Below are 21,963 nucleotides of genomic sequence, written 5' to 3' on the forward strand. Positions count from 1 at the left end.
TAGTTCCATTCCAGCAAACGCTTGGCATCGCGCATGGTGATCTCAGGCTTGTGTGCGGCTGCTTGGCTATGGAAACTCATTTCACGAAGCTCCCGACTAACAGTTCTTGTGCCTAACGTTGATACCAGAGGTAGTTTGGAACTCGGTAGTGAGTGTTGCAACCGAGGACAGACTATCTTCTCACGCTATGTGCTTCAGCATTCGCCGGTCCCGTTCTGTGAGCTTGTGCGGCCTACCACTTCGCAGCTGAGCTGTTGTTGCTCCTAGACATTTCCACTTCACAATAACAGTACTGACAGTTGACTGGGGCAGCTCTAACAGGGCATTTGACGAACTGACTTGTTGGAAAGGTGGCATCCTATGACGGTACCACATTGTAAGTCACTGTGCTATTTAGTACGGGCTATTCTACCTCCATTGTTTGTGTAACAGTATAACTTTCGACCGTCCCCTCGCCCATACACGGGCGCGAACCAGGGACCCTCTGCACACATCAACAACAGTCACCCACGAAGCATCGTTACCAATCGCTCCACAAAAGCCACGGCTCTTGCAGAGCAAGGGGAACCACTACTTCAAGGTCTCAGAGCAAGTGACGTCACCGATTGAAACGCTATTTAGCGCACACCACCGCTAACTAGCTAGCTGTTTCACATCCGTTACATTTGTCTATGGAGATTGCATGGCGGTGTCCTTGATTTTATACAGCTGTCAGCAATGGGTGTGGCTGAAATAGCAGAATCCACTAATTTGAAGAGGTGTCCACATAATTTTGAGAATGTAGTGTATATTATATCAAAACAGGTTCATTCACTCCATCTAGTGGTCATATCTTACAAAGCAAAAAGTGACAGCCAAGATCTCAACATTGTAACAAACAGACAATGTGATCATCTTGATTTAAAGCATCATTGTGTAGGACGTTTGGTCACAGTTTCAGCTATATTTCTAATATTGAAATTAATATTTGCGAGCTACTGTTACAGTCTGCACACATTTACTTTAACGTTAGCTAGGTAGCGAAAATGCATAACTTCTCGTTACAGTAATAAAATCGGACAGTTATAGAAGATAACTGAGTAGCTACTAGACTAGTTAAAAGTAACGTTATCTATGTTTGACAAAACAGAGGCGTTCGTCTAGGTCAAAGTTTATACAGGGGATGAGGTAATGTTAACGTTAGCCACTTAAGTATTTTCCTCTGGCTGCCAGTAGTATTTATTTCCCAAATGGTCGGTGCCCACATGTTCTTTTATCACCCCAAAGGTCCGGCGTAATAGACCTCCGATCCTGCTCATATTGAGAATATATGATATTGTTACGCACGCCTCTATGAAGAGGGAACGCAACACCCTGCTACAACTAAATTCCCTGTGAAGTGAAAGAGGTATGGACCGTAGGTGTGAGTAAGGATGACAACAGACAGAATGTGGTACCGTTTTACATGGACTTTATTCCTGTACACGGTAATATGGGGAAAAGGGGCTGGACGGAACCAAAGCAAAGAAAGTAAATCTCAAAGCCCCCCCCCCCCTCTCCTATCTTACCTGCCTACCCACTACTTACCTAATTTAGCACCACCTGGTGCCCTAACCAAAATACAGTGGTCCGCCCAGGTCTTACCTAGTGTGCCTAGACAGTGAATATACTATGGGTATATGTATGCCCGCGGGCCTCTTGCCTAAGCACTCCCAAGGTGCCTTCCCCTTCCCCCCCTGGGAACAAATGAAACAGAATACACAATTTTACAAACAAACTAAGAAACAGAGGACGTCAAATAGGCTCTACCTGAGCAACAAACTCAGAGAACATACCAACTCTCAGCAATGTACTCCCAGCAAATCAACCTCCAGCAAAACTCTATCACAAACAATCACTCTGCAATGACCTCTGCAAAGTCTCTCTCAGCAATCCCTACCTCCAAAATCTCTCTAGCAAAATCTCTTTAGCAAAATCTCTCTCAGCAATCCCTACCTCCAAATCTCTAGCAAAATCTCTCAGCAATCCCTACCTCCAAAATCTCTCAGCAATCCCTACCTCCAAAATCTCTCTGCAATCCCTACCTCCAAAAATCTCTCTCTCCTGAACAGAACACTGGCTTTTATATATCTTCTGAATGAATGTGTAACTGGAGACAGCTGTGTCTTGACGAGGGGGCGGGGTCAGCTCTCCAATTAGCCCTGGAGTCGACCAATCAGCTGCTTGAGGGATTTCAGGAAGCCTTTTCCTGAAATAAAACACATGCTAATACACAAACTACAACACATAAACTGGGGAACGTAACAGATATATGCAGCTATCGTTCTCGTATACTTCACCATACAACCAGTCCCATCAACGCATATTCAATTGGATTTGTTGTTTACGCAATCTAAAAACAGATGTCAGTAAGATATGTTTTGATTGGATGACTGAATCTGAGTAACCAATGAGTGCGCTTGTTATACCAGAGAGGTGTTCAAACATCCTGACGTAACAACATGGCCACCCACACGTCCCTTGTTGACTGGGAGCTAGCTTGCTAAATTATGTTAAATAAGACCGTGGCATAAAATGATTCGATCGGGATTTTATCAATCCCAGATCACAAATATGTATTGTGCACACAAAGCGTTTGAAAAACGAGTTCAGTAGCGAACGATATTGAACGTGTAGATGGGTAACCAACCCTCGAGCTAGCTATGCTAGCTTGAGAACAAACAAACATTTCTTTAAGGCTAGCTAGCTACGAAATTGAAAGATTAATTTATTGTGGGAAGATGTTGGGTTTTCTAACAGCAAGACAGGCTGGACTTGACGACCCACTTCGTCTGAGACGGGCAGAGTCAACACGGAGGTGAGGGGAAGTTGGCCATATTATTCCTGGGAACGCTAACGTTACTGTTACCAGTGTTTTGTCGGTATCACTAGTTGTCACAGTCAAAAATGGTCTATATCGTAAAAATTTATGAAAACAACTATTTGCTTTGGGATCTTAATTTAAAGAGTGGCATAAGGTCAACAGTGTGTCTAGGTTTAAAATACAATTTTATGAAGATATATTGTAGACATAGGCGGGGTTTATGTTGGCTTCCATGTTGGTGTGTGGGTGTTATGACGCATTCAAAACAACCGGGAACTCGGAAATCTCCGACTTCAGTGCGTTCATCGCAACTAGGAATTCGGTAAAAGTATTTTGAACGACATTCCAACTTCCATTTTGGGGCCTCGGGCAGCTCTTTTTATTTTTTTTATTTTTTTAAAATTATTATTTATTAATTTCAAATCAATACATAAAGCACACGAGGGAACACAAGCATACATAGATTACAAACAATAGACAATCGAGCTAGGGGGTACAATATCACATTACAATTACACAAGGACCTTAAGGGACATGCATATACTTACAATTCTAACAGCTTTTTTGTTAGTAGAGCATTTAACTGTCTTAAAATACAGTTCAATTTCTTTTTGTAGGGTACGAAAATGTGGTTTTCTGTTTGTAAATTTACATTTGTGTATATGAAATTTGGCCAAAAGAATAATGAAATTAAATACATAAAAATGATTCCACTTATTTCTATTGTATGTAAAGAATCCAAACAGTACATCTCTCCACAATAGTGTAAAATCTTCATAAATGTGTTCAATTATAAACCTACTGATGTCTTGCCACAGTTTTCTTACATGCATACAATGCCAAAAAAGATGCACAACTGTTTCTGGGTGGTCATTACAAAAGGAGCAATTTGAGTTGATGTTTTCCTTAAACTTCTTCATATAGTGGTTGGCAGGATAATATTTATAAATAATTTTAAAGGAAACTTCCTTAATTTTGTTAACAAGTAGGTATGTGTGTGGCAACATCCAAACTTTTTTCCAACAGATATTCTCAATAAATCCATTCCAATAAGGCATGACATAAGGTAGATACAACATCCTGCTGAAACAAGGTTCGTATCACTCGGGCAGCTCCTACTTTCCGACCTGAAGATCACTGACGTCATGACTCTGTCTTCTTTGTTTTCTCTTAAGGGTCCTCAATTTAGAGCTGAATCATGACAGAGATGTGGATCGAATCCATAGCAATGGCGTAAACACCATAGACATTGAAGTCATTGAGGGCAGATAGTAAGTATCATTAGTAGTAGGTCTGACAATATGTCAATTGATGACATTTGTTATGATTACCATATAGCCTAGGCCTATAACATGTAACCTAATGCATAGTTCCGTCATCACTTGATTTCAACATAACGTGATACATAAGCAACCTCCTGTAATTCAACATAGACATGTGTTGCCTGTATAGCACTTTTTTAGAATCCTTCTGGTGCTATCTCATTTGGAGATAACCCTGTCCTCTTGTCTGTTCTGTAGCATGCTATCTGGAGGGGCAGATGGGGTGATTGTGGTGTATGACCTGGAGAACAACAGCAGGAAACCCCAATACACCTGTAAAGCAGTCTGCACTGTAGGCAGGTGTGTGGCTCACATACCTGATGGCATCCACTAGATGGCAGTGTGTGTGTGTGTGTGTGTGTGTGTGTGTGTGTGTGTGTGTGTGTGTGTGTGTGTGTGTGTGTGTGTGTGTGTGTGTGTGTGTGTGTGTGTGTGTGTGTGTGTGTGTGGTCACTGTTAAGTCTGTTTGTGTTGCAGGTCCAGTCAATATGTCCACAGGTTCAGTGTAGAGACAGTGCAGTGGTACCCACACGACACAGGCATGTTTGTCTCCAGCTCATTTGACAAAACCATGAAGGTCTGGGACACTGAGACACTAAAGGTACACCTTACATACTCTTTTTAACTCGGTCTCTCTCTCGCACTCTTTGCCTTTTATGGCCATATGGTGCTCTCTGTGATGAGCTAGAATCACGCTGTGCCATGGTTACCTCAGAGTCGGCTAGGGGACAGCAAAACTTGTTTGCAGAGGGATTTGCATTGTAACTGTCACTCTACTCTCTTACTCCAGCTTCCTAGTCCCCTGCTCAGTTCTCCTCCACTCCCCTCCATTCCTCTCTTACTCCAGCTTCCTAGTCCTCTGCTCTGTTCTCCTCTACTCCCCTCATTCCTCTCTTACTCCAGCTTCCTAGTCCCCTGCTCAGTTCTCCTCCACTCCCCTCCATTCCTCTCTTACTCCAGCTTCCTAGTCCCCTGCTCTGTTCTCCTCTACTCCCCTCCATTCCTCTCTTACTCCAGCTTCCTAGTCCCCTGCTCAGTTCTCCTCCACTCCCCTCCATTCCTCTCTTACTCCAGCTTCCTAGTCCCCTGCTCTGTTCTCCTCTACTCCCCTCCATTCCTCTCTTACTCCAGCTTCCTAGTCCCCTGCTCAGTTCTCCTCCATTCCTCTCCTCCTCCAGCTTCCTAGTCCCCTGCTCAGTTCTCCCACACTGCCATGTCCTGCTCTGTTCCCCTCCACTCCCCTCGATTCCTCTCCTCCAGCTTCCTAGTCCCCTGCTCTGTTCTCCTCCACTCCCATCCATTCCTCTCCTCCAGCTTCCTAGTCCCCTGCTCAGTTCTCCTCCATTCCTCTCCTCCAGCTTCCTAGTCCCCTGCTCTGTTCTTCTCCACTCCCCTCCATTCCTCTCCTCCAGCTTCCTAGTCCCCTGCTCAGTTCTCCTCCATTCCTCTCCTCCTCCAGCTTCCTAGTCCCCTGCTCAGTTCTCCCACACTGCCATGTCCTGCTCTGTTCCCCTCCACTCCCCTCGATTCCTCTCCTCCAGCTTCCTAGTCCCCTGCTCTGTTCTTCTCCACTCCCCTCCATTCCTCTCCTCCAGCTTCCTAGTCCCCTGCTCTGTTCTCCTCCACTCCCCTCCATTCCTCTCCTCCAGCTTCCTAGTCCCCTGCTCAGTTCTCCTCCACTCCCCTCCACTCCTCTCCTCCTCCAGCTTCCTAGCCCCCTGCTCTGTTCTCCTCCACTCCCCTCCATTCCTCTCCTCCAGCTTCCTAGTCCCCTGCTCTGTTCTTCTCCACTCCCCTCCATTCCTCTCCTCCAGCTTCCTAGTCCCCTGCTCAGTTCTCCTCCACTCCCCTCCACTCCTCTCCTCCTCCAGCTTCCTAGCCCCCTGCTCTGTTCTCCTCCACTCCCCTCCATTCCTCTCCCAGTCTCACAGCCGCATCCCTCATTTCTATCTCCTGGTCCCATTGTGTGAGTCAGTCACGACAGTGTTCTTTCCTATCGTGCTGGCCGGCTGACCGACTGACTGAACAGTGGTTTTCTATACATGTTTGCTCTTCCCATGTAGTAGTGTTGTCTCTGTACAGCACAGACATATCAAGTTAATGTTCATGTTGAACTAAAGCTGATAAAGTTTAGAGTCTGAAGTTCCTTCTCCTTGTGTGTCTGTAGCCCGCTGAAGTGTTCCAGTTTGAAGGAAACGTCTACTGTCACCACATGTCCCCCATTGCCAGGAAACACAGCCTCATCGCAGGTGTGTGTGTAGCAAGCTCTGTCTCACATCAGAATTAGACATTCATCTATGTTTCTTAAACATCACATTTTGAAGTGTTTTTAAGGTTACGTTTTATGGTTAACCATTTTGAGTTAATGCCTAAGGTAAGGGTTAAGATTTGGGATAGGTTTAAAAAACAAAATCTCAAAAACAACTTTCTGTCGCTGGATTTGAGCATGCAACCTTTAGCACCAGAGGTAGATGCTTACGTCTATCCAGCATCCCTCATCTCTGTCCACAATGCCTTAGCAACACCTAAACCTTCTTGAAGCCTAGTGGCCGGTTTCCACATCATCTCCCGACGTCCTTAGACATGGATAGACGTCGAATTCTGGCTTGTATCACGGGTGAACTGGCTGTGGGTGAAATTGTATGTGTGTCATGCTCTTAAAATATGATTTACTGTCTATGTCTTATTGATATAATCTAAGAATGAACATATGAGGCCTCAGTAAATCAAACAAAATTAAAACGTTGATTGTGAAACAGCTGTGTGGTACAGAGTATATGCCCCTAGCGGTGTCAGGGGTTGGAACTGACTCAGGAAGAGTTTAGAGAGACGTGCTGTTCTGGAGACATGACAGGAATCCAGGCTCTGCCCCCCTGCTGACAGAGCAGGACAGACTGGTTACACATACCTTCCCAATCACCCACACTGCTCTCACTCGCCCTCTTGTTTTTTGTTTCTCTGAGATTCTTCCCAAACTCAAAACAAAATGCCATGAAGTCTTTCAATTACACATTTTACTAATAGCACAATCAACCTTTTTCTGGAAAGTTCTGGTGGTGCTAGAATGATCAGAATTTGTCGGGCGAACCAGAATTATAATTTTATTTGTGTCGGGTTTCTAACAGATTAACTCAACCTGGGTTATTTTTTGTCCATCCCTCTCAGCTCTAGCTCCCTGTCAGCTCTAGCTCCCTGTCAGCTCTAGCTCCCTGTCAGCTCTAGCTCCCTGTCAGCTCTAGCTCCCTGTCAGCTCCCTGTCAGGTCTAGCTCCCTGTCAGCTCTAGCTCCCTGTCAGCTCTAGCTCCCTGTCAGCTCCCCGTCAGCTCTAGCTCCCTGTCAGCTCTAGCTCCCTGTCAGCTCTCATCCCCTATGTGAATGATGTGTGTTATTAGCTCATGTTTATCCAAGAGTAGAACTGCTCTCTTATACATTCCTATCTTATCTGAGAGAACCAGGGCCTCCAGTTTCTCCTCTGTCACAAAGCATTAACACACACAGTGAAAGTAGAGATGTTTTTATTTGTGATAGTCGTTCTGTATGTAACCTTTCAAGTAATCCATTGATCTGTGTGTTCTCAGTGGGTACCAAAGACCAGAAAGTACAGCTCTGTGACCTGAAGTCTGGCTCACGCATCCAGGTTTTGCAGGGTGAGAGCCACACACACACACCCACCCACCCCTATGTCTTACTATACTTGTGAGGACTTCAAAATCCTATTTTCCCTAAACATAATTTGAACCTTTATTTAACTAGGCAAGTCAGTTAAGAAACAAATGCTTATTTACAATGGCTCCCTACCCCGGCCAAACCCGGACGATACTGGGCCAATTGTGCGCCGCCCTATGGGACTCCCAATCATGGCCAGATGTGATACAGCCTGGATTTGAACCAGGGACTGTAGTGACGCCTCTTGCACTGAATTGCAGTGCCTCAGACCGCTGTGCCACTCGGGAGCGTAAACCTAACCCCTAAGCCTAAAATAGCCTTTTTACAAGTGAGGCCTGGAGTTTTATTTGGTTTACTTTTCTTGTGAGGACTTCTGGTACTCACAAGTATAGTAAAACGTGTCTACGCTAACACACACTTCCACTGACTGTCCTTTCTATCCCTCAGGTCACAGAGGTGAGGTCCTATCTGTTCGATGGTCGCCAAGATATGAGCACATTTTAGCTACAGCCAGGTAGGCCGACCTACACCAAACCTGGAGAGATACAACTACCTTGAAGGGCCATTAGATAAATGTCCCTCCCTCATTTCACGCCCAAGTATCATAGAAATTCCAATCTAGCTAGTGAAAGGGATTCCACTTTCTATTACCATAACTAGACTGTATCAGTATGTCACCTGAACTCATTGGCACACAGAGAGACTGAACCAACCTCTATTCCCTGGGAATAACAATGCAGCATATGGCATGGAGAGAGTACTCTGCTGGTTTATGCCAAATTAGATCTGCTAATTAACCCATTGGGATCAAATCACTGTCCCTTTGGGCTGTAAGTGATTTGAAAAACAACTGAGCAGCATTTCAACTGCTACTGATAACATGGGCAATTGGACAGTGAAGCACACTGTCTTTGAACATTTAGTATGGACTGAAATTCTTTTTTTTTTATATGGAGGACTGTTTTGAGGAAATTTGAGGCACTATTCTATAGCTGGATAATTTAAGGGATTGTGTTGCGTTGTTGTAGTGTTACGTTGTTGATGCCCAGTGATGTGAACCTTCATCTGCAGACCAATTATGGGACGTTTATGTAAGGTTCATTTATATATCCCTATAAGGCCCCAGGGCACTAACACATGTCCCCTGAGGGATGGAAGGCTGTTGATTTTGGCTTCTCATGCTCGATCTCGATCTCTCTCTCTCGATCTCTCTCTCTCTCGATCTCTCTCTCTCGATCTCTCTCTCTCGATCTCTCTCTCGATCTCTCTCTCTCAATCTCTCTCTCTCTCTCTCTCTCTCTCTCTCTCTCTCTCTCTCTCTCTCAGTACTGACAGCAGGGTGTTGGTGTGGGATGTGCGTCGGGCCTCAGGGAGCCTGTTCTCTCTGGATCAACACAACGGGGACAAGTCCAAGGCCTCGTCAGAGGCAGGTAGGAACACACTGTCACACCTCCCCCTCTCCCTGACTCCCCCCACCCCTGATAACGGGGTCCTGAGAAGATGTCTACATGATAGTGAAAGCATTGTGATAACGGGGTCCTGAGAAGATGTCTACATGATAGTGAAAGCATTGTGATAACGGGGTCCTGAGAAGATGTCTACATGATAGTGAAAGCATCGTGATAACGGGGTCCTGAGAAGATGTCTACATGATAGTGAAAGCATCGTGATAACGGGGTCAAGAGAAGAGATAAAGGGTTGAGTGTCCTTTCCCCTTAAACAATAGTATATTATCTCATTGGCATTTAATGACGCGTGTGTGTGTTTGCCAGTGAACACAGCCCATAATGGAAGGGTAAATGGCCTCTGCTTCACGGTCGACGGCCTCTACCTTCTCACCACGGGAACAGACGACCGCATGAGGCTGTGGAACAGTGCCAATGGAAAAAACACACTGGTAGGTTCTGTGTGTGTGTGTGTGTGTAAGAGGGTTACAGCGAGTGAGATGCAGAGAGTGAGTGAGGGTCAAAAATGTGTCTGGCGGGGATCCAATGGATGAGGGTGAGGACTAGGCTCTACCCCGAGGCCTTGTCCGAGTGTGCATATTTGTGTGTATGCACATTTCCTGCCCATCCCTGGAGTCCTTGTCTGGAACACATAACATAGCGTGTGTGACTCTTCCAGGCCTTACCCTAAATGATCAGTAGCCATCCCTCTCTGTGACAGCGACCTCCAGCACTAAGGGACATCATTGTGCCTCTAGCCCCATTAACTTCCATACATAAACTTCCCCTCGCTAACTGGGTCTGCAGGTGAAGGCCTCAAGCCTTCACATAATGGTCCTGTGCTGCTTTGGGTTAGGAGAAACAGTTTGCCTGCTTGATGACTTGAAGACATATCCCTTTTACACACAGACTAAAGTCCCACATGTTGGTATGTCTGAAAGGGGTAAGGAGTAAAAACAAGGACAAATAAAAGCTAGCTAAAGACCAAGTCATGATTCCTGCATTTTCAGGTCCCATGGTTTAACAACACCCCCCACACCTCCCACTTATATTTATAAAAGGGGTATACCTGAAAATAAATGCTAAGTAAGGGGCTGTATGAAAGGGGGTCATATAAACATTGCCTTATATTTTACAAGTGACATGCCACATCTTCTGCCTAAAATGAGTTATACAGTACATCTTTAAACAGTTAATCTCGACAAATCCGAGGGAAGCCCACTTTAGCTGGCGTGGTCCGTATCAGTACAACACATGTTGAGGTGTATATTTAACCTGGTTTCTGAATTGTTCCATGCTTATCACCACTCTACATAATGTTCTGTAGCAGGTTGATAGTTGAAGTGCTGTTCTACTGTTAGCTTGGTCATCCGTCCAACTGACCCTCCCAACTCCTCTCTGTCTCTCAGGTGAATTATGGGAAGGTGAGTAACGAAAGCCGTAAAGGGTTAAAGATCACAGTGTCTCGTAGCTGCAGCCCGGAGTTTGTGTTTGTACCTTGTGGCAGCTCAGTGGCGGTGTACACTCTACACACCGGGGAACTCGTAACCATGCTGAGGGGACACTACAACAACGTGGACTGCTGCCAGTTCCACCCCGACTACCAGGTGACTGACTGTGTCTCTGTCTGCCCGTCTGTCTGTAGGTGCGTCCATCCTTTATGGCTATAGACTAATAAGAAATTACAGTGTTATTAACATCTTTATGTTTGTTCATTATCAATACCTTACGTATGTTCATGTAAATCAGCTCATGTGACGTCATAGTGTTCCTAAGTTGAACCAAGGTTTCTGAGACGTGGGTCCTATTCATTAGTGCACACTGTAGCAAACCATAGCAAAATGTTTTGCAATGGAAAACCCGGTAGGTCCCTCCCTGTTTTGACCCATTTGCTTCTGTTTGGTTCCCAATGAATATGACCCTAGCAGACCAGTGGTCTTGAAGGGTCTTCTGTACATCACAGAGAATCATAACAAATTCCTATTCTACCCACATTACCAGCGTCCTGCACGTAGATAGCTGACGCATTGTCAGTTTATGGTACAGTTGGCACAGATATGACAACCTGCCTTGGGAGGTACGGAACACTGTGGCCTTTCACTAATGTTAATCAAAGAAGATACTGAATTGAGACAGCATCCCCTCTTTTGCATTTTCCTGTTAATGGTTAAGGTTAGTATTTGTGACGAATGATTGGATCTTTACATCTGTGTAGCGCAGGACGAGATCTGTGAGTTGCAGTGGGGGTGTATTTGAGGTAGGCTACAGTAGGTAATTTACACTTGAATAGATGATATATTAAAGTCAACATCCTCATGTAAAGCCATTAGCCATGGCCTAGTCACAGGGGTATGAAAAACAATTGGGCCTTAATGATTATAAAGGTGAAGGCCAGAAATGAGTTTGTTTTCTTTTATGGAGAGTTTTGTTTACTTGTCAAAGTACTGCAATGGAAGTTTGTTGAAGAACGGGGGAGTGCTATGTCATATAATCTGATAATCTACTTTTACGAAGGCGGGTCTTTCCTTCATTCACTCCAACTGCTATACCACATAAGGCTAATAAATTCCCTAATACATGATTATACAGTTTCTGTAGTATCTCATTGTAATGCATATCTTACTCATGCACATCGCCTTTCATATCACAGTAGTATTTGTGTTAGACATTAGTTCTGCTGTTAGAGTATATCCGCCTAATGTCCTACTTATTAAACCTGTACGAATGTGGCAGAGCAACTTTGAGTTTTTTTTTATTGGAAAGAACACATAGTTCTGGAATGTCTTTTTGCTTCTTGTCTTTTGAAGTAGGCTAATGCCACATTTGACATTTTAGTAATTTAGCAGACACGTTTATCCAGACTTACAGGAGTAATTAGGGTTGAGTGCCTTGCTCAAGGGCACATCGACCGATTTAATTTATTATAATATATATTTTTCTTCTTCACCTAGTCGGCTTAGGGATTCGAGCCAGCGACCTTTCGGTTACTGGCCCAACACTCTTAACCGCTAGGCTACCTGCCACCCAAAAATACACCTCTTCAAATCATTGGCACGTTAGGACTTTATGAACTTCTATGGGTTGTTTTCCTGGATGGTGATTGTCATTGTTTTGAGTCTAGTGTTTCATAAGGTAGACACTGCTGTAATAACTATGTACTTCCTCCCACCATCAACACTGATACTTCCCCAACATGCTTCTTTCCACTTGACAAACTTAGCTATTTTAGGACCGAATGCTAACATGTGTATATGGGACACAGAGATTAAACCAAATGGAAGTTGAGGTGCAGACAAAATGGGTAAAGAAACAGCAGCCAGGACCAGAGCTATACACTACTGTTCAAAAGTTTGGAGTCACTTAGAAATGTCCTTGATTTTGAAAGAAAAGCAAATTTTTTGTCTGTTAAAATAACATCAAATTGATCAGAAATACAGTGTAGACATTGTTAATGTTGTAAATGACTATTGTAGCTGGAAACGGCTGATTTTCAATGGAATATCTACATAGGCGTACAGAGGCCCAGCAACCATCGCTCCTGTGTTCGCACGTTGTGTTAGCTTATTCAAGTTTATCATTTTATAAGGCTAATTGATTATTAGAAAGCCCTTTTGCCAATTATGTTAGCACAGCTGAAGACTGTTGTTCTGATTTAATGAAGCAATAGAACTGGCCTTCTTTAGACTAGTTGAGTATCTGGAGCATCAGCATTTGTGGGTTCTATTACAGGCTCAAAATGGCCAGAAACAAGACCTTTCTTTTCTAAACTCTATCTATAACAGTCTATTCTTGTTCTGATAAATGAAGGCTACTCCATGTGAGAAATTGCCAAGAAACTGAAGATCTCGTACAACGCTGTGTACTACTCCCTTCACAGAACAGTGCAAACCTTCTCTAACCAGAATAGAAAGAGTGGGAGGCCCCGGTGCACACCTGAGCAAGAGGACAAGTACATTAGTGTCTAGTTTGAGAAACAGTCGCCTCACAAGTCCTCAACTGGGAGCTTCATTAAATAGTACCCGCAAAACACCAGTCTCAACTAGAGGTCGACCGATTTAATCGGAATGGGCGATTAATTAGGGCCTATTTCAAGTTTTCATAACAATCGGAAATCGGTATTTTTGGGCACCAATTTGCAGATTTTTAAAATATTTTTTATATACCTTTATTTAACTAGGCAAGTCAGTTAAGAACACATTCTTATTTTCAATGACGGCCTAGGAACGGTGGGTTAACTGCCTTGTTCAGGTGCAGAACAACAGATTTTTACCTTGTCAGCTCGGGGGATCCAATCTAGCAACCTTACAGTTAACTAGTCCAACGCAATAACGACCTGCCTTTCTCTCGTTGCACTCCACAAGGAGACTGCCTGTTACGTGAATGCAGTAAGCCAAGGTAAGTTGCTAGCTAGCATTACATTTATCTTGTAAAAAACAATCATAATCACTAGTTAACTACACATGGTTGATGATATTACTAGATATTATCTAGCGTGTCCTGCGTTGCATATAATCCGACTGAGCATACCAGTATCTGACTGAGTGGTGGTAGGCAGAAGCAGGCGAGTAAACATTCATTCAAACAGTACTTTCGTGCGTTTTGACAGCAGCTCTTCATTGTGCATCAAGCATTGCGCTGTTTATGACTTCAAGCTGATCAACTCCCGAGATGAAGCTCGTGTAACTGAAGTGAAATGGCTAGCTAGTTAGTGCACGCTAATTGCCGTTGTGTTGCTGGTTCGAGCCCAGGGAGGAGCGAGGAGAGGGACGGAAGCTATTCTATTACACTGGCAATACTAAAGTGCCTATAAGAACATCCAATAGTCAAAGGTTAATGAAATACAAATGGTATAGAGGGAAATAGTCCCATAATTCCTATGATAACTACAACCTAAAACGTATTACCTGGGAGTATTGAAGACTCATGTTAAAAGGAACCACCAGCTTTCATATGTTCTCATGTTCTGAGCAAGAAAAATAAATAAATGGCAGATTAATCGGTATCAGCTTTTTTAGTCCTCCAATAATCGGTATCGGCGTTGAAAAATCATAATCGGTCGACCTCTAGTCTCAACATCAACCGTGAAGGGGCGACTCCAGGATGCTGGCCTTCTAATCGAAACCACAAATGCTGATGCTCCAGATACTCAACTAGTCTAAAGAAGGACATTTTTATTGTTTCTTTAATCAGCACAACAGTTTTCAGCTGTGCTAACATAATTGCAAAAGGGTTTTCTAATGATCAATTAGCCTTTTAAAATGATAAACTTGGATTAGCTAACACAACGTGCCATTGGAACACAGGAGTGATGGTTGCTGATAATGGGCCTCTGTACGCCTATGTAATTATTCCATTAAAATTTTGCAGTTTCCAGCTACAATAGTCATTTACAACATTAATAATGTCTACACTGTATTTCTGATCAATATGATGTTATTTTAATGGACAAGAAATGTGCCTTTCAAAATCAGACATTTCTAAGTGACCCTAAACTTTTGAACGGTAGTGTATATATAGATACATATATGGCTCTGGCCAGGACGTAAAGAGCACAGTATTGAGACCCAGGCTAAATCACTCCTCCTTTCTGTGTGTTTCCAGGAGCTGTACAGCGGGGGTAAAGACTGTAACATCCTAGCCTGGGTTCCTGTTGTACGACCACCAGACGTGGAGGAAGGGACCGCCGTCAAGGTAGGAGGCTGCACAGCAGGAACAATTTAAAGCACATTTGGAGGGTAGTAATTATACGCAGGTCCCTGTTCTTGTTCTAAAACGCTGTCACATTACCAGACTAATATACAGGCATCTAGTAGGCCCTTTTTATTTGGTACCAGTACATTTACATTTTAGAAATTTAGCAGACGCTCTTATCCGGAGTGATCAATCAATCAAATGTATTTATAAAGCCCTTTTTACATCAGCCAATGTCACAAAGTGCTGTACAGAAACCCAGCCTAAAACCCCAATCCGCAAGGAATGCAGATGTAGAAGCACAGTGGCTAGGAAAATCTCCCTAGAAAGGCAGGAACCTAGGCAGGAACCTAGCAAGAAACCTAGAGAGGAACCAGGTTCTGAGGGGTGGCCAGTCCTCTTCTGGCTGTGCCGGGTGGAGATTATAACAGTACATGGCCAAGATGTTCCAACGCTCATAGATAACCAGCAGGGTCAGATAATAATAATAATTACAGTGGTTGTAGAGGGTGCAACAGGTCAGCACCTCAGGAGTAAATGTCAGTTGGCTTTTCTTAGCCAATCATTCAAAGTTAGAGACAGCAGGTGCGGTAGAGAGCAAGGTCTCTAGAGTTGAAAACAGCAGCTCCGGGACAAGGTAGCACGTCCAGTGAATAGGTCAGGGTTCCATAGCTGCAGGCAGAACAGTTGAAACTGGAGCAGCAGCACGACCAGGTGGACTGGGGACAGCAAGGGGTCATCAGGCCAGGTAGTCCTGAGGCAAGGTCCTAGGGCTCATGTCCTCTGAGAGAAGAGAGAGAGAATTATAGGGAGCATACTTAAATTCACACAGGACACCGGATAAGACAGGAGAAATACTCCAGATATAACAGACTGACCCTAGCCCCCCGACACAAACTATTGCAGCATAATTACTGGAGGCTGAGACAGGAGGGGTCAGGAGACGCTGTGGCCCCATCAGGCTATACCCCCGATCAGGGCCAACCAGGCAGGATATAACCCCATCCATTTTGCCAAAGCACAGCCCGCAGACCACTAGAGGGATATCTTCAACCACCAACTTACTACCTTGAGACGAGACCGAGTATAGCCCACGAAGATCTCCCCCACGGCACGAATCCGAGGGGGTGCCAACCCAGACAGGAAGATCACATCAGAAACTCAACCCACTCAAGTGACGCGCCCCTCCTAGGGACGGCATGGAAGAGCACCAGTAAGCCAGTGACTCAGCCCCCATAATAGGGTTAGAGGCAGAGAATCCCAGTGGAGAGAGGGGAACCGGCCAGGCAGAGACGGATGGTTCGTCGCTCCAATGCCTTTCCATTCACCTTCACACCACTGGGCCAGACTACACTCAATCATAGGACCTACTGAAGAGATGTCTTCAATAAAGACTTAAAGGTCGAGTCCGAGTCTGCGTCTCTCACATGGGTAGGCAGACCATTCCATAAAAATGGAGCTCTATAGGAGAAAGCCCTGCCTCCAGCTGTTTGCTTAAAAATTATAGGGACAATAAGGAGGCCTGCATCTTGTGACCGTAGCGTACGTGTAGGTATGTACGGCAGGACCAAATCGGAAATGTAGATAGGAGCAAGCCCATGTAATGCTTTGTAGGTTAGCAGTAAAACCTTAATCAGCCCTAGCCTTAACAGGAAGCCAGTGTAGAGAGGCTAGCACTGGAGTAATATGATCACAGTTTTGGGTTCTAGTCAAGATTCTAGCAGCCGTGTTTAGCACTAATTTAAGTTTATTTAGTGCTTTATCTGGGTAGTCAGAAAGTAGAGCATTGCAATAGTCTAACCTAGAAGTGACAAAAGCATGGATTAATGTTTCTGCATAATTTTTGGACAGAAAGTTTCTGATTTTTACAATGTTACGTAGATGGAAAAAAGCTGTCCTTGAAACAGTTGATATGTTTGTCAAAAGAGAGATCAGGGTCCAGAGTAACACAGAGGTCCTTTAGTTTTATTTGAGACAACTGTACAACCATCAAGATTAATTGTCAGATCCAACAGAATATCTCTTTGTTTCTTGGGACCAAGAACAAGCATCTCTGTTTTGTCCAAGTTTAAAAGTAAAATATTTTCCACCATCCACTTCCTTATGTCTGAAACACAGACTTCCAAGGAGGGCAATTTTGGGGCTTCACCACGTTTCGTAAAAATGTACTGCTGTGTATCGTCCGCATAGCAGTGAAAGGTAACATTATGTTTCTGAATGACATCACCAAGAGGTAAAATATATAGTGAAAAGAATAGTGGTCCTAAAACGGAACCTTGAGGAACACCGAAATTTATAGTTGATTTGTCAGAGGACAAACCATCCACAGAGACAAACTAATATATTTCCGACAGATAAGATCTAAACCAGGCCAGAACTTGTCCGTGTGGACCAATTTGGGTTTCCAATCTCTCCAAAAGAATGTGGTGATCGATGGCATCAAAAGCAGCACTAAGGTGTAGGAGCACGGGAACAGATACAGAGCCTTTGTCTGCCATTAAAGGGTAATTTACCACCTTCACGATTGCAGTCTCAGTGCGATGATGGGGTCTAAAACCTGACTGAAGCATTTCGTATACAATGTTAGTTTTTAGGAAGGCAGTGAGTTGCTGCGCAACAGCTTTTTCTACAGTTTTTTAGAGGAATGGCAGACAGACTTTGCTTTTGTGCACACAGAAATTAGATCATAGGGGTTGTGGCTTGTGCTGCACCTTGCTAGGGTAACTCGGTACACACACTGTCAGGCTGGCTCAGCTTGGCTACATTCCCCAAGTGCTGATGAAATTATGTCTATAGGCATCTTCAGCCAGCTCCAAAAGCAGCTTCACCAGTTCTATTTAGTTTGGGAAACGGAATAATAATTGCTTGCTTGCACTTGGGAAATGTTTTTAATGCTTTCCTGATTACTCAATCACTTTAACTCAAAACAACATGACAGCGAGAGAGTAGAGTGAGTTGAGAGTATTTTACTGAATGTATTTCTCCATCCCAGGGTGGGAGCCAGGCTACGGTGAATCCTGCTTTTGAAGACTCATGGAGCAGTGATGAGGACTGAAGCATAAGCACAACTGTACAGCCCTACTCCTTCGGACATTATGCATCTGTACAGCCCTACTCCTTCGGACATTATGCATCTGTACAGCCCTACTCCTTCGGACATTATGCATCTGTACAGCCCTACTCCTTCGGACATTATGCATCTGTACAGCCCTACTCCTTCGGACATTATGCATCTGTACAGCCCTACTCCATCGGACATAGCTTTAGGAATCTCATCATGGTGCTAGCTTTAGGAATCTTATCATGGTGCTAGCTTCATGAATCTCAACATGGTGCTAGCTTCAGGAATCTCAACATGGTGCTAGCTTCAGGAATCTCATGTTGCATCTGAAGACATAAACTGCATTTGTAGTTTTTTTTTAACATCTACTGTGGAGTTGGAGAATTAACCTTAATAGACTTTGAATCTCTGTTGTGATATCTGATTTATCTTTTATTTTATATACAAAATGGAAATCTACGCTGAGTGTATGAAACATTAGGGACACCTTCCTAATATTCAGTTGCATCCCCTTTTGCCCTCAGAACAGCCTCAATTTGTCGGGGCACCTCTACAGGTGTCGAAAGTGTTTCACAGGGATGCTGGCTCATGTTGACTCCAACCCATAGTTGTGTTAATTTAGCTGGATGTCCTTTGGGTGTTGGACCATTCTTGATACACACGGGAAACTGTTAAGTGTGAAAACCCATCTGCGTTGCAGTTATTGACACACTCAAACCGGTGTGCCTGGCACCTACTACCAGCAGCATACTGTCAGCAGCATACTGTCAGCAGCATATTGCCAGCAGCATACCACCCTGCATCCCACTGCTGACTTGCCTCTGAAGCTAAGCAGGGTCGGTCCTGGTCAGTCCCTGGATGGGAGATCAGATGCTGCTGGAAGTGGTGTTGGAGGGCCAGTAGGGGGCACTCTTCCCTCTGGTCTATCTATCCCAATACCACAGGGGAGATTGGGGACATTGCCCTGTGTAGGGTGCTGTCTTTCGGATGGGACTTTAAATGGGTGTCCTGACTCTTTGTGGTCATTAAAAATCCCATGCACTTATCGTAAGAGCAGGGGTGTTAACCCTGTTGTTCTGACTAAATTCCCAACCTGGCCCCACCTAATCATCCCCCTCATTCCTAATTGGCAGATATCACTCCTCACCTCTCCAGCTGATGTGTGGTGCGCGTTCTGGCACAAAAATGGCCGCCGTGCATCACCCAGGTGGGTTCTACACGTTGGTGGTAAATGAGGTGAGTTTCCCCGTACTATGTGAAGAGCTTTGAGTAACTCTGTTTGTAGAAAAGCGCTATATAATTCCAATCAATTATTCATTACCATACCCCGTTCAAAGGCACTTAAATATTTTGTCTCCCCCATTCACCCTCTGAATGGCAAACATACACAACCCATGTCTCAATTGTCTCAAGGCTTAAAAATCATTCTTTAACCTGTCTCCTCCACTTCATCTACACTGATTGAAGTGGATTTAACAGGTGACATCCATAAGGGCTCTTAGCTTTCAACTGAATTTACCTGGTCAGTCTATGACATGGAAAGAGCAGGTGTCCCTAATGTTTTGTACACTCAGTGTATGGTGTTGATGATTCGTGCATTAAAACCTATGGATGGGTATCTGCACTGTACATTGAGCTGTATAATCTGTTTCTATTGGCTGCCTTTGACGCAACATGTACATTGTACTTTACATGGTGTTAAAATCAGCTTTCCATTATTCCAATGATGACCAGGGTAAAACCAGCTGAACTGGAGCCAAACCTTTCCTCATAGCGTCTTTGAACATGACGTTCAAGAGACCCACCTTTCCGTCATCAATTCACACATAAATATTTGTCAGCCATGTCTCTCTGTTTCTCCCCTACATTTGCATTATTTATTCTGTTGTCATTGCTAAAACCAGCTCTGTATTGTTGTTGTTAGACGTGATACTGAAATCAGACTCACTTTCTCTCCTACTGGCAGCCTCATGTTTACATATGATTGGCTTGAAGGGCATTATTTCCCTATAACTCACGGCATATTTGCATGGTAGAATGTTCATGGTTCAATGGCCATAGTTCATTCTATGGCAAAAGTCGAATTGAAAACATTGATTTTGTTGTATTCCAAATGGCAAGCTAGGACTGATGATTTGGTTAGCTATAGTAAACTTGCCAGCTACTTCAGTGGCTGTTGTACACATTTCTACCTGCAAATTAACACATTTCTAGCGACAAATATGTTAAATTATAGCCATGGTATAATGGAGATAATCAACTCGGGGCTCTATGCGTTCTCTGGAAAATAACACAACTCTGTGGAAGGTCAGTTCCACTCTGCATGGAACACACCTTCCACGTCATTCATTATTTTCCATAGAACGCATAGCCTCTCTTTGATACCTCTCTGATACTTTTAACCTCTAGGAAACCCTACCTACAATTAATCCTATCAGTCCTGAGATTCCAGCAAAAATCAACTTTTCATTTGTCTGACGTTAATTTATCTGTAGCCCTTATATTTAGCCTCACAATTAAGTGTTTTACAGTTTTCTTTTCAGGATAACCAGATCTACGGTTGCGTTCATGGGTTTTATTCACATGTCAATAAAAAATATTCCGCCAAAAACATTGAAATTAATTTTTAAATGAATTGATATGAATGCTGTAAGTACTGAAATTGTTTGCTCACTGATAAATTAATATAAATATCCAACCAGTCAGTGACAACTGTGTGGCGTTTGTGACAGCAATTATGTAAGCTTATAAACACTATGTCCAAGGATTTGGTATGCTCTTCTATGTAGAACATTTGACACTTTTTCCTCATGCATGTATAATATAATTTCACTGCTTGAGACACCCAGAGGTGTTGGTTGTACACTATATATACAAAAGTTTGTGGAGCCCTTCAAATGAGTGGATTCAGCTATTTCAGCCCCACACGTTGCTGACAGTTGTTTGCATTGCTGTGTGCCCAATTTTAATCTCCATAGACAAACATTTGCAGTAGACTGGCCTTACTGAAGAGCTCAGTAACTTTCAATTTCAAAGTGGCACCATCATAGGATGCCACCTTTCCAACAAGTCAGTTCATAACATTTCTGCCCCGGTCAACTGTAAGTGCTGTTATTGGGAAGTGGAAACATCTAGGAGCAACAACGGCTCAGCCATAAAGTGGAAGGCCACACAACAGGACCGGCGAGTGCTGAAACGTGTCCTCGGTTACAACACTACCCAGGCCCTGTGTGTCCCCAGGCACCCTCATTTGTTGACTTCTGTGATCAAAAAAGCCTTGGTTTCATGCATGTTAACATCAGAAGCCTCCTCCCTAAGTTTGTTTTACTCACTGTTTTAGCACACTCTGCCAACCCTGATGTCCTTGCCGTGTCTGAATCCTGGCTTAGGAATGCCACCAAAAATTCTGAATTTCCATACCCAACTACAACATTTTCCGTCAAGATAGAACTGCCAAAGGGGGAGGAGTTGCAATCTACTGCAGAGATAGAACTTTGCAGGCTGTCATACTTTCCAGGTCTATGCCCAAACAGTTCGAACTTCTAATTGTAAAAATTAATCTCTCCAGAAATAAGTCTCTCACTGTTGCCGCCTGTTATCGACCCCCCCAGCTCCCAGCTGTGCCCTGGACACCATATGTGAATTCCTCGCCCCCCCCCATCTAGCTTCAGAGCTCGTTCTGTTGGGTGACCTAAACTGGGACATGCTTAACACCCCGGCAGTCCTACAATCTAAGCTAGATGCCCTCAATCTCACACAAATCATCAAGGAACCCACCAGGTACAACCCTAAATCCGTAAACATGGCCACCCTCATAGACATTATCCTGACCAACTTGCCCTCCAAATATACCTCTGCTGTTTTCAATCAGGATCTGCGATCACTGCCTCATTGCCTGTATCCGCTATGGGTCTGCGGTCAAACGACCACCCCTCA

The 21,963-nt window shown here is 44.0% G+C and overlaps 1 protein-coding gene across 4 annotated transcripts; it reads left to right on the forward strand.

Annotated features, from left to right (window-relative positions):
• The first annotated feature begins 2,448 nt into the window (after positions 1-2,448).
• Positions 2,449-20,736, forward strand: ercc8 (ERCC excision repair 8, CSA ubiquitin ligase complex subunit). 4 transcript variants are annotated; one of them, XR_016484677.1, is made up of 13 exons: positions 2,449-2,836; positions 3,869-3,935; positions 4,018-4,113; positions 4,363-4,464; positions 4,642-4,765; positions 6,332-6,413; positions 7,743-7,811; positions 8,278-8,344; positions 9,157-9,260; positions 9,603-9,727; positions 10,685-10,920; positions 14,877-14,966; positions 17,959-20,736. XR_016484677.1 is itself a non-coding variant. In XM_036936217.2 (13 exons), exons 4-13 carry the CDS (start codon positions 4,364-4,366, stop codon positions 18,019-18,021), a joined length of 1,023 nt encoding a protein of 340 aa, XP_036792112.2. In that variant the 5' UTR covers positions 2,449-2,836; positions 3,869-3,935; positions 4,018-4,113; position 4,363; the 3' UTR covers positions 18,022-20,736. The 4 variants fall into 4 exon arrangements, 2 of the variants coding, with proteins under 2 accessions (XP_036792112.2, XP_021477698.3); XM_036936217.2 differs by having other exon boundaries at positions 10,685-10,882; XR_016484676.1 differs by lacking the exon at positions 3,869-3,935.
• The last annotated feature ends 1,227 nt before the right edge of the window (positions 20,737-21,963 follow it).

Source organism: Oncorhynchus mykiss, chromosome 11, assembly GCF_057628025.1.
Source record: "Oncorhynchus mykiss isolate SJ-2025 chromosome 11, ASM5762802v1, whole genome shotgun sequence".
NCBI lineage: Eukaryota > Metazoa > Chordata > Actinopteri > Salmoniformes > Salmonidae > Oncorhynchus > Oncorhynchus mykiss.